Genomic DNA, 12,782 nt, shown 5'->3' on the forward strand with positions numbered 1-12,782 from the left:
CAAAATCTAAATGCCCTTTTTTAATTGCCTAAAACTGCGGTTCCTCTGTTCTCTTCCGTTTACATCAGAAATGGTCCTTCTTTGGATATCCACATTCCTTCCCCTGTAACATGGACAGTTTTTTACTGGTTGTCCAGCAGCGGGTCCTCTCAGGAATCGGAAAAGGAATTACATCATTGCAAGGGGACTATCAGGGATCACACACGTTGGGAATGTCGGCAGCACTGAATTAGCTGTCCTTGGAAACAGAGCCAGCAGGGAACACGGACCTAGCAGACCTTAGCTCAAATAAGTTATTTGTGTAGACAAACCAGAAGTTGGGCTTATTGGGAATTTTATACATTATGGGTTGGATTTAATAACCCCTTCAGCTCTAGTTCAATGTTTTACATTTCTGCTGGGGGAATATTTATTTAGCAATCATTTTCTTTTTTATTTTTTTTTTTTAACAGCAAACAAGGCCTTGTTTTGGTGGTATTGTCATACAAAAAATGTTACACAATCTATAGACCAAAAACATAAGAATTTGTGCTTCTTTAATAGAAAAAAAAAACAGTAATATATATATATATATATATATATATATATATATATATATATTTTTTTTTTTTATTTTTTTTTTTTTTTAGTTGTCAGGTTGCTTTAGCTGACATCCTGACATCATATATACAGTGCTCAGCATAAATGAGTACACTCCTTTTAAAAAGTAAGATTGTAATTACTATCTCAATAAACACAAAAAAAATTTCATAAATTTTGACAAAACCGAGTTTTATAGAACATTTGTTTAGCTCATTCCATGAAAGTAAGGTTAATAATATAACTTGGATTACAAAATCTTCAGTTTTACTCAAATTAGCTGATGCAAAAATACACCCCACAACAAAAACTACTACACCTAGTATTTTGTATGGCCTCCCATGATTTGTAAGGATAGCACCAAGTCGTCTAGGTATAGAATGAACAAGTTGGCGACATATTGCAACATCTATCTTTTTCCAATCTTCAGGAATGACACCTTTTAGAGCCTGGATGCTGAATGGAGAGTGATGCTCAACTTGTCTCTTCAGAATCCCCCATAGGTGCTTGATTGGGTTCAGATCAGGAGGCATACTTGGCCACTGAATCACTCCATGTTCTTCTTCAGAAATGCAAAGTGGCCTTAGATGTGTTTTTTGGATCATTGTCCTGTAGGAAAAGTGCACGACGACCAAGGGCATGGAGCGACGGTAGCATCTTCTCTTTAATATGTAGCAGTACATCTGGGAATTCATGATACTATGAATGAAGTGCAGTTCCCTGGCACCAGCAGCACTCATGCAGCCCTACAGAAGGATACTACCACCACCATGTTTCACTGTAGGCACCATGCATTTTTCTTTGTACTCCTCACCTTTGCAACACCATAGAGTTTAGAGGCCGTCATAAGTTCCAAAAAAATGTATGTTGGTCTCATGACTGCATAGTACAGAGCCCCAGTAGTCTTCTTTTTTAGCATGGGCCCTGGCAAATTCTAGCATGGTCTTTAAGAGAGGTTTCCCTTATGGACGACACCCATGCATGCCATTCCTCTGCAGTGTACGCCGTATTGTGGCACGTGAAACAATCACCCCAGTTTGGCTTTCTACTTCTTTAGCTAACTGCAGTGAACTTGCATGCCGATTTTCTTCAACCCTTCTAATTAGAATATGCACCTGTCGAGGTGTTAACTTTCATGGATGGCCTGGATGTCTCTGTGAGATGGTTGCAGTTCCATCTTTGTTAAATTTTTGTATTACTTTTGCTACAGTATTCTGACTGATAAGTAAAGCTTTGCTGATCTTCCTGTAGTCTTCACCTTTTTTGTGTAAAGGAATTCTTTTCTTTCTCAGGCCTTGTGACATTTATTTTCCATGTGGTGTCATTGCTGACAGCATGAAATGGGAAGGGGTTTTCTTTGTTAAGTAACTCCCTTTTATATTCAACTGTCTGCTGGACATGTGTTTAATGAATAATTAGACTCACTGTAGTTGAATTCTTGTTAATTAGGATTTTGTATTTTAAAAATTAGCTTTGCTTCTAAGAATTTCTTTGGGGTGTATTCATTTTTGAAACATGGTCTTGATTTAATTTGTTAGGAAAAATACTTTTTTTGTGCGTGCAAATGAATAAATCTTGGTTGCAATCAATGGCCCGCATTTGTGGGAGTATTTTGTAGTATAGTGTCCCATAGAAAATGTTGATTCTAATAGGAAAGTAAGGTTGGGTTCACACTTATGCAAATTGGATGTGGGTTTCTCCGCATCCAATTCGCATGTCAGGAGCCTGTGACCTGCTCTCAATGGAGCCGGTTCAGACAGCTCTGGGATGACTGCGGAGCGAATTGCACAGGTGACCTGTGCGTATTCTGGTCTGTTTCAGGTCTGAATTCAGCCAAAAATTTTGGGCCAAAATCGGACCTGAAACGATGAGCCGCACCTCACGGAGGTGCGAACCCAGCCTCAGGGTTTTCTGACAAATTTGTTGGGGTGTACTCATTTATTCTGAGCACTGTATACAATCCTATATATACAATCCTATACCCACAGTTGATCCAGAGGAAGGCAAAAAGCCCAATAAAGCATGGTCCAATTTGCTCCAGCAGGTGAAAAAATTCCTTCCTGATCCCACAAGAGGCAGTCCGATATTCTCTGGATCAACATTAACTATAAATGTTAGTATCCAGTATTATTATGTGTATCAAGGTAATAATCCTGGCCTTTCTTAAAGCAATCTACTGAGCTGGCCAGAACTCTAGGAGTCTATTCCACATCTCCACAGCTATTATGAAGAAGCCTTTCTGTATTTGGAGATGAAATCCCCTTTTCCTCCAGACGTAAAGAGTGCCCCCTTGTCCTCTGTGATGACCTTAAAGTGAATAAGTCAACACCAAGTTCACTATATGGACTACATATGTATTTATACATGTTGATCATATCCCCACTTAATCTCCTTTTTTCAAGAATCAATAAATTCAGTTCATCTTATCATTTGGTTGCCTTTCTCTGCACTTTCTCCAGTTCCCCAGTATCCTTTTTATGAACTGGTGCCAAAAGCTGAACTGCATATTCCGGTTGAGGTCTTACTAATGATTTGTATGGGGTAAAATGATATTGTACTCTCTGGAGTCCATACCTCTCTTAATGCAAAAAGGATTTTGCTCACTTTGGAAACTTCAGCTTGGCATTGCATGCCATAATTAAGCTTTTGATCTACCAGGACACCCAGATCCTTCTCCACCATTAACTCTCCCAGATGTTCTCCTCCTAGTATGTATGATGCATGCATGTTTCTATTCCCCAAGTGCATAACTTTGCATTTATCAACATTTAACCTTATTTGCCACACAGCCGCCCAATGAAACAGTACATTGAGGTCGGCTTGTAAGTTGGAGACATCCTGTAAGGAAGTTATTCCATTGCATAGCTTGGTGTCATCTGTAAACACCGAATTGGTACTTTTTAATCCCAGAATCTATATAATTTATAAATATATGAAAAAGTAAGGGTCCCAAGCCTGAACCTTGGGGTACACCAGTAATAACCTTAGACCATTCGGAGTAATAATCATTAACCATACTCTCTGAATTCTATCTTTTAGCCAATTTTCTATCCATTTACAAACTGATTTTTTCAAACCTGTAGACTTTACCTTACACATTAGCCAAGTGTGGAGAATTTTGCGTTGTCAAAATCAAAATATATATGCAGATACATATACATATACTGTGTGCATACAGTGTTACTTTATATTACCCGATTGGGTGTTGAACATCGTCTATAAACAATGTGCCAAATGATCCACTTTTTTGACAGCAGCAGCTTTTGCAGCTTCTGTATTTACTAACTCTTGTGAACTTTTTGCATCCAGAGGTGCACATACAGCCATAATTACAGGTAATTAGTTCATGTGTTTTTACATGTGGAAATCCTCGAATTGTGTCAATCTGTCATTAAGTTGTACAGACTTCCTGTCTATGGCTGATCAGAAACATGTGGCTGTACCCACCGCAGAAATATAATCATCTGGACAATATATGACCATAATCGGCCATGTGCATGAGTCTTAAAGCAAGTTAATAAGAGCAGGGAGAAATCACTCATGCATCACAGGCTAGCAAGAGCATGTGGATGTACACGTGCACAGAGTTTGTGATCCCTAAAATCATGTAGCTTTTTATACACCATTGTTTAATGTGTGCAGTGTAATTCTACCTTGCTGTTCACATTAAGCATCCAAATGATGCTACTTTTGGTTAAAAATAAAAAATCGACCACCTTTCTAAGCAATGAAATGCACACGTAACAAAGTAGTAGGTTTAAAATAACCCGCATGTTGTGCTGCTGTAGGAAAGACATCAGTGTTTATACGGGTATTTATCAAAGGGATCTTCATTCCAAGCACTAGTGTATGGAATATCATACCCCTACACAAAGCACAGTACAATGTTTTACATTTTTCTGTTGCTAAATACAAGCATGTCATTTATCACTAATGACTACAATGTGCTGTATTTACACTTACATTTGATCTACTTTTAAAATATCGAAACTAAAAATGTTGTAACACCAATTTTGTCACAACGCATTGTAAGATTGGGGTGATTAAACTTATACAGTAGCTGTGTTTCCACGCAATGGGTTCTCACTCTCACTGCAAAGACATAACATTCATAACAACATAACTGGCTCTATTGTGGCAGCTTCACTGCTCCGAGTACCTCATCCTGACCATCAAACACCTTTTGGTCTTCCTGACCATGAAACACATCCCAGGGTTATGCGCAGACACTGTACTTTAGCTCTGCGTCTTTACCTTGCAGCTCCCTAGGGGCTCTTGCCCCTCCTGGACTCTCTACAGCTTCCTGGCTGCTTCCAGCCTACATGGACTTTCTCTGAGGTTTTGGCTCTGTCCCAACCTGACTTCGATGCACGTCCGCATCTAACACGGTGTAACGTGAGAATTACCTACCCCGTGAGAATTACCTACCCCTCGTCACTTCCGGCCAGGAACAGCTGAGCAGCGCAGCAGTGCGCATGCTCACAGGGCCGGATACCTAAAGGGACAACAGAGGAGCAGACTAGTGCGCATGCGCACTAGTATGGAAATAGCACGGTGTACCGTGGAAAAAACCTACCGAAGCGGCGGTTAAAAAAAAACAGCGGGGCTGCAATACGAATCATCTCTGCTCCTGTGCCTGTCACTTCCCTGCTCTCGGCAAGTAAATATAAAAGCGGCTGGCGTCTCCGTGATTTATGTTTACATACACCCGCCGCCGCTTTTATATTTACTTGCCGAGAGCAGGGAAGTGACAGGCACAGGAGCGGAGATGATTCCTATTGCAGCCCCGCTGTTTTAATGTAATCGCTGCATTCCATACAGTGCCGTGAACCGGAAGTGACGAGGGGTAGGTTTTTCTCACGGGTAGGTAATTCTCACGGAACAACGGCTCCCCTCAGACACACTGATCTCCCTCAGGAGGGTGGGGCCCTGAGCTCTAACTCTGGCTCTATTACGAAGGCAGCACACACCTGAATAATCATTGTGTTTGCTTCTCTCAAAATCTGGCGTGAGCCACCGTTTTAACGAGAAGCACAGGGTTCTCCATTGCTACATGTTTCAATCCAGACTGAGGAACACATAAACATGTCAATATGGCTGTGCCAGCCATTAGTTGCGTAGGCCCAACTCTTTTTTCGGGTACGTTTCCACAAGCACTTCATCTTGGCACCTCTGTGCTGACGATCAGCTACAGGAGTCCTAACCTGTCCAACTTCCTTTCTAAAGGGGCACTCCACCCACTTCTTTTTCCAGGTGTGCTTCCACAAGCACTTCTTCCTGAACTGTGGGCTCCCACTAATCTCTCTACTATCCCTTCTACATTCTGGCCTAGGGATCTTACATTTCTTTTTACATACCCAGACTTACTCTCCCAGGACGGTAGGGGGCCTACCGATATGGCACCTGTCAGGGACCGACCTTTCTCACAACCTGACTCAACCTTACCCAACACCATCTTTTTTCAGGTTTGCTAACCTTTGTATGGTTACTCTTGGTAACCAAACCACCTAGAATTTACACACCATTGTAAAGGTAGCACTATTCCCCCATGAATTACACACATTATTATCATTGCCAGCATCACCCGGGACTCATGTCCCATTGTTTGCACTCCTGCTGAGAGCCGTGGGTAAACTTTCCACACAAGTAACCAACATTGCAATTAACATCACCAGTACCACATGTCTCCACTGATTGGTCCTATGCAGTACCAGGCCACCCATCTGCAGTGGATACAAGCAGGTGTACATCGAAAGGTTTTTCACCAATTCCAACATTTCCCATAGCATCTCTTTTAATTCTAAACATCCCTTATCTAAACACAGAACTTTAGGGACTCTTCCATTGCTAGCGCTATGGAGGGGCTCATTTGCTAAGGCTCAAGAGGCTCAGACACTGAAAGAAACCTCCACCTCAGAGGCAACTGACACAACTTGCAGCTCCCCCTGAGCACTGCCAAATGCATGTGTCAACCTCTCATTTTTAGCAACACTGAGCCTTTTCAAGTCATTATCCAGTACACTGTCCCTCTGACACTCAAAATTACTCATCTGTTTTTCTGTGGACAAAACCTCTGCCATGTACGCGCCCTTATCTAATCCTTCTGACTGCAACTTCTGCAACAGCCAATGCACCTGAGACTAATGGCTGTTCTTCAGCCTCTCCATTTGCCACAGCAGCAATAGTGTCCACCTCGCTATCACCTTCAGAAATTTCTATTTCCTTTATAGCCATACCCCTATCCCAGTCTATACTGTCTGCACTCCAGTCACCTGCTCTCTGTAGCACTGCTCCATCTGCCCAAGGAGACACAGGGGGGCAGAGGGGCTCAACACCAACATCATCATTATCAACATTCCTGCCTTGTATAGGGTGCCTTAGCATATTAGCAGTTTGAGACTGTAGGATACTTAGTACATATCTTTTCACCTAATTTGAAATGCACTCTCCCGTCAGGGCGAGCCACACAGTTGTCCCGAAAAAACCCCAACCTCAGGTACCCTGAGTTCCCGTGAGATCCCCAGAGTCATCTCTGTTGCACCTGTCACAGTTGCTAGAGAAAATGGCACACATCTCAATCCAATACCAAACTTTCAACACTGTACACTGACGATGCTTCATTAACTTTATAAGACCTAAGCAGGCTGCATCAACCCATTATTTACCTCAGCATTTGTAATTGGCTTAGTGCACCACACATTTTATCAATTTTTATCACTTGTCTTACTGTTACACAGCACACTGCCGGAAGACAAGTCCTTATCAGACATCAGTCTTGCTGTGGATTCAGCATTAACCCGTGCTTCTCCCTAGGCCTACACAGCAGCAAGTCTCTCTTGAAAGCGAATCTCCTCATAGGATTTGCCACCACTTCATTGGTCTTAAACACATACTGAGTCTCTCTCATACATGAAATAGGAACAGTCTTACTATTCCAGTTGGCAGGTGTTGAACACTTCAATTGAGGGCGTTGTCCCTTCTTTTCTGCGCTCTCACAAGCTAATGCCCCCACATGGATGCAGGGCAACATTGCAGCCTTCTTGGACCCTCCAAAATCCCCTGCAGGCCAAACAGGTCTCCTGTTGCCAGGGGTAAAAGCAGACCCACACATGGTCATAATCCTTGCAAGATGCTGGATTCTGTGTCCTCTTCCATGGACTGACCACTTCACACAAGCAGCCACAATGAGAAACCACTGGTTTCTTGTGCTCTCTGTCACCCCCTGCAGGCTGAACAAAATTTTCTACATGGTTGCCAAGGGTCACAGAACTTTTGCACAAACATCTTCACTTAAGATTTGAGCTACATCTCCACTCTAGGTCCTCCTTTCCGCAAACATACTTTTTCCTGTTGCTATGGAAGACCCATTCTCCCCGCAGAACTTTTCCAGCTCTCTCTAGATAGGATTTCTTCTAGGTACCTGTCGTAGTCCTCTTGGTTACGACCCATCAAGCAGGACACCCTTGGGTTCTCCTCTGTCAGAGAAAACTGCACCAATTCGGCCCAGCGGCCTCTGGTCCACCCTCTGTAGAAAGCAATAATCGCAAACTCATCCAAAAAGTCCTCAACATGTTCAGAACACAACATAGGGTGAATGTAGTCAGCAGCACAGATTTCTCCTTAATTTCCACGGGCAACCCCTCCCATCACATCAGCTGCTGCATACTGCAAAATACACAGTTTCTTGCTACTCACCTTTTCTGGTCTGTGAGGATCTTGTACTCTGTCATCTGTGCCCGCATCCTTCACAATACGATTGGGGTGATTAAACTCAAGCGATAGCTGCATTTAGAATGAGTTCCAACAGTCTAAAACTGTGTTTTAGGGCATGGCAGCCCACTTTTATTTAAAAGCAAGTCAAAGGTCATACAGATAGCTCTTCCAATGCAGGGGGTTCTCAATATCACTGCAAAGACATAACATTGAGCCTCCTGTCTCTCTTGTGGCAGCTTTACTGCTCCAAGTACCTTTGCAGGGTCTTCCTGACCATCAAACACATCCAGGGTTATGCGCAGATGCTGTACTTAAGCTCTGCTTTTTTCCTTGCAACTTTATAGCTGTATGTGTCCCTCCTGGACTTCCTCTTAGGCTTGGGCCTTCTTCTGTCCCAACCTGACCTTGCTGCACGGCAGCATCTAGTGCGGCACCCCTCACACACTGACATCCCTCAGAAGGGTGGGACCCTGAACTCTATCTATGGCTCTTTTATGAAGCCAGCACAACCCTGAATAACCAGTGTGCTTGCATCTCTCAAAATATGGCGTAAGCCACCATTTTACTGAGTAGTATGGGATCCCTCTGCTACAGTATTTACCAATGAAGTTGATAAACATTGTTTGCTGGTTTTATTTACAGTACATATGTTCTCTGCACTTCTGCAGCAAGGACCAAGACTTGGCAGTCAAACTTACAGCCAGTCCCAGTAATGCTGGATGCAGTTGCAGCGACTGGGTAGAAAGACCATAGTGCGCAAGGTCTGCATATGAATAAGACATTTTTCTTAAAGTATCTCATAAATTGTATAAAGGATATTATTATCAGTATAATATACAATGACTGTACCTAAATTCTGACTATTTTTCACAAAATATTAGCAATATTTTTATATGAGTGTTAGTGCCCATTCACACTACCGCGACTTGTCAGGCGACTGGTCAGCCTGAAAAGTCGCTGTCCATGCAGTGCTACGGGAACCCTTCTAATAGGAGCGACTCAAGTCGCTCCGACTTAGAAAATAGTTCCTGTACTACTTCGGGGCCACATCGGAGCGACTTGCATTGACATTCATTATACAGGTCGCCCCTGAAGTCGTGCCGCGGTAGTGTGAACCGGCACTTATGCAATTGTTTTTATAAAAGCAGAATCATATTCTGTTCGTAGTGCAATATGATGTTATGGGATCCACTTGATAGCTTAAAACAGTGCTATATATAGAAAGCTAATAATGTTTAATCTTCCCTTTATAATTGAAATTCTTGCAAGGAAGCCAAGATAAGTTACTGAGAAAACCACATCCAGCATCCAAACAAAACAAGATAACAGATCTTGAAATGTGGCAATGCAACGTTTATGGAGAACCCACATAATAAAATGTATGAGTTCCTTATGAGAATTTGAAAAAAAATGTTTTTTAAGCAGATATTAACCCTAACTGGATGACATTTAGTTTGAAAAAGCGCTATGCATCACAAACAATTGATATGTTTTTTATTTCCTGTAAAATACTGAATTTACCAATTTTTTCACCAAATAGCCTTATACACAGTAGAAATCCATAAAAGGAGCCCGTGTTACTTTAAGTTTTATTCAGGTGTGCCTTGGCAGAATGCCTAAAAATTTGCCCAAAAATTGTATATGAGCCATTGAGTAGCTCAAGACTGTCTTTTATTTACACAAAGCCACAGGTTTCATTGTGCACCATTACAACCTTCTCTCCGCCGGCGTCCAAAAAACCAATGATGCCATTGGTTGATAGGCAGTGTGTTTGGCGCCTACACAGCATCCTAGTTTGTCCTTCCCCTGTCCCTCTTGTCAGTACTGGGGACACGTTTTCTGAGTGAGGGCAAGAGACATTGCAATACTACTACTAAAAATACTCAGTACCAGTGTGCAATGATTTATTTTCTTTGGAAGAATAAATCACCTCTAAAGTTGGGTGTCCTACATGTGTAGATATTACTGCATTATGTAAAACTATTTGTTTCATTTTTAAAATGGTAGAATAGGGAGTCTTGAATTTTAAAGGGTGCCTTGATTAAAAAAAAAAAAAAGTTGAGAAACACTGCCTAAACATCCAAACGAAATTTCCTTGCATGCCTTGGATGTTGCCTGAGCAATTAGGGTGTACCTGGCAGCTACGGAGTCTTTCAGGAAGTCAGACTCTCTATTTGTGCTCACAGATGGACCTCGAAAAGGGTTATCCGCTTTGTCTGCGACCATTTCCAGATGGATCAGACAGACGGCGGTTCAGGCCTATTCAGTCAGGGGTCAGGATCCTCTTTTCCCTGTCAAGGCGCACTCTACTGGTGCTCTTAGTGCCTCCCGGGCCTTCCGTCATCAGGCTCCAGTGACGCAGGTTTTCAAGGCGGCCACCTGGTCGTCAGGGCACACTTTTACAAAGTTTTATAAAGTGGATGTTGGCATCTGTGGATGCTTCCTTTGGCCGCAAGGTTTTGCAGGCTGCTGTTTAAGAGAACCCGATACTCTTTGAGGGTGTATTGTTTTTTTCAGGTGGGCTCCAGCTGTTTGGTTGAGCCCCTGTTGCCTGATTGGCTAATGTTTATCCTTGGGAATTTTTTGGTTGTTCCCACCCCTCATATTTAACACTGCTTTGGAACATCCCAATGGTTATGAATACCAGGAGCTGTGTCCATCAATGAACGAAAGAGAAAATGGGATTTTTGACTTACAGTAAAATCCATTTCTCTGATTTTCATTGACGGACATAGCACCTACTCCTCTGTGGAGTTATCATTCTCCTGACACTGCTTATTACAAAACTGAGTGGCTATAGCAGAGAGAGGGAGTATACCCCTGGGGACTGCCCATGGGTGTAGCCAGAATTTTTTTTCTGCCAAGTGTCCTACTCCTTTAGGGGGCAGTATCACCCAATGGTTATGAATACCAGGGGCTGTGTCCGTCAATGAACATAAGAGAAATGGATTTTACCGTAAGTCAAAAAATCCCACTTTTATTGTCTGATTAATGAATATAGTGTAGCTGCATTATGTAGTGTATTTTATTTCTGTCTGGATTTCAGCTTTAAAGGTAATATGAGAATTTAGTGCTTTGTTTTAGATCTACTTTAAACAGCATTCTTTAAAGATCTCTTCGGTCATTTTTTTTTTACATCTTTCCATCTATAAAATCTTCTGCCCTTGTTGTTTTAACTTTGGATAGTAAAACATTTTTTTTCTGCCAGTAAATACCTTATACAGCTCACTTCCTCTTTCTTGTCTGGTAAAAAGCCTAGGCTAATGACATCATGCACAGCTCTCTCTCTAACTCTTGTGTGTCTGTGTAAATCCAGGAAGTGAACAAGCAGCAGCTTCAGTGGCCCACAGTTAAAATGGCTGCAGCCAGCCTTAGCGGAGGGAGATTTCTGCAGCATATTTGGCAAGTATAGAATCACAGTATATATAAAATAATATGCAAAGTGGTTTAAGGGAAGCTTTAGAATGACAAAGATGTTTTTATTACAATTTATGTGAGCAGACTGCAGTTCCTCTTTAGGCTTCACCACATTGTCAAGGGTATTTATTCTTGTTGTTTAATAAAAAAACATGATTTAAACTTGGTGGTGTGAACAATAAACTTCCATATTAATTGTTAACTTTTTCTTCCATCAGGGTAGCACCCAAGCCCGGCAGATTGGAGCAGTGGCTTATGTAGAATGTTCCTCCAAGGTGTCGGAGAACAGCGTGAGGGATGTCTTTCATGTCACCACTTTGGCCTCTGTTAACCGCATCCACAAGAACCTTAAACGCAGCAACTCCAAGAGAGGACTGAAACGCGTATCGCAGCTACCTGGACGGACTGAACTATTAAATGAGACAGAGATGCGCAAAGATCGTGCCAAGAGCTGTTCTATTATGTGAAAGTGTTCTGTCAGCTGTAAATAAAGTTTGTAGAGGTAACCTTTGCACGGAGTAACAGGCATTCAGCTGACAGGAATGGCAGGTTTTTCTTTGCCCGGTGTTGCGTAATCATAGCTAGCCTCTGGACGATGATGTTTACAGCTAATTCCGGATTACATAGAGAAATAATAGGTGACAAATGCAAAGCAGTGGACATATAAACAAATTAACACAAAATGCGCATTGAGAGTTTGCTTTTTGTCCTGCTGATTCCGTCCCCATAATTGTATTTATATGTGAACACAGCTCACGCCCATTGTACAGAACTAAATGAAGGCGTCTGTGTAAAGACTGTTTAGAGTGTGTATATATGTATGTATGTTCATATGTATATATACACACAGATGGAAAGGTGTGGAAGGATGTGATGGTTTGAGAAATGATTGTTGCAAAGCTATAATTAAATCAATTTTATTGTTATTTTGTTGTTTTGTGTTGTTTTATGATAGATACTTGTCCGACTGGGGATAAACAAGTTAAAGAGTAACTCTAATTTTGTGGAGGGAAAAAAAAAATAGAATAAGACAATTATAGTATATACAATTGCTACAAAAGCCATATTGCAAT

General features: G+C 41.7%; 1 protein-coding gene across 1 annotated transcript in view; it reads left to right on the plus strand.

Moving 5' to 3' along the window:
* Positions 1 to 12,200, plus strand: part of RND2 (Rho family GTPase 2) — a 340,907-nt gene extending 328,707 nt beyond the window's left edge. The window contains exon 5 of the mRNA XM_082271500.1: positions 11,928 to 12,200. Coding sequence (XP_082127626.1) covers positions 11,928 to 12,176 — 249 coding nt within the window. The 3' untranslated portion in view covers positions 12,177 to 12,200. The remainder of the gene's footprint in view (positions 1 to 11,927) is intronic.
* The last annotated feature ends 582 nt before the right edge of the window (positions 12,201 to 12,782 follow it).

Source organism: Pelophylax lessonae, assembly GCF_965119305.1.
Source record: "Pelophylax lessonae genome assembly, chromosome: 11".
Lineage (NCBI taxonomy): Eukaryota > Metazoa > Chordata > Amphibia > Anura > Ranidae > Pelophylax > Pelophylax lessonae.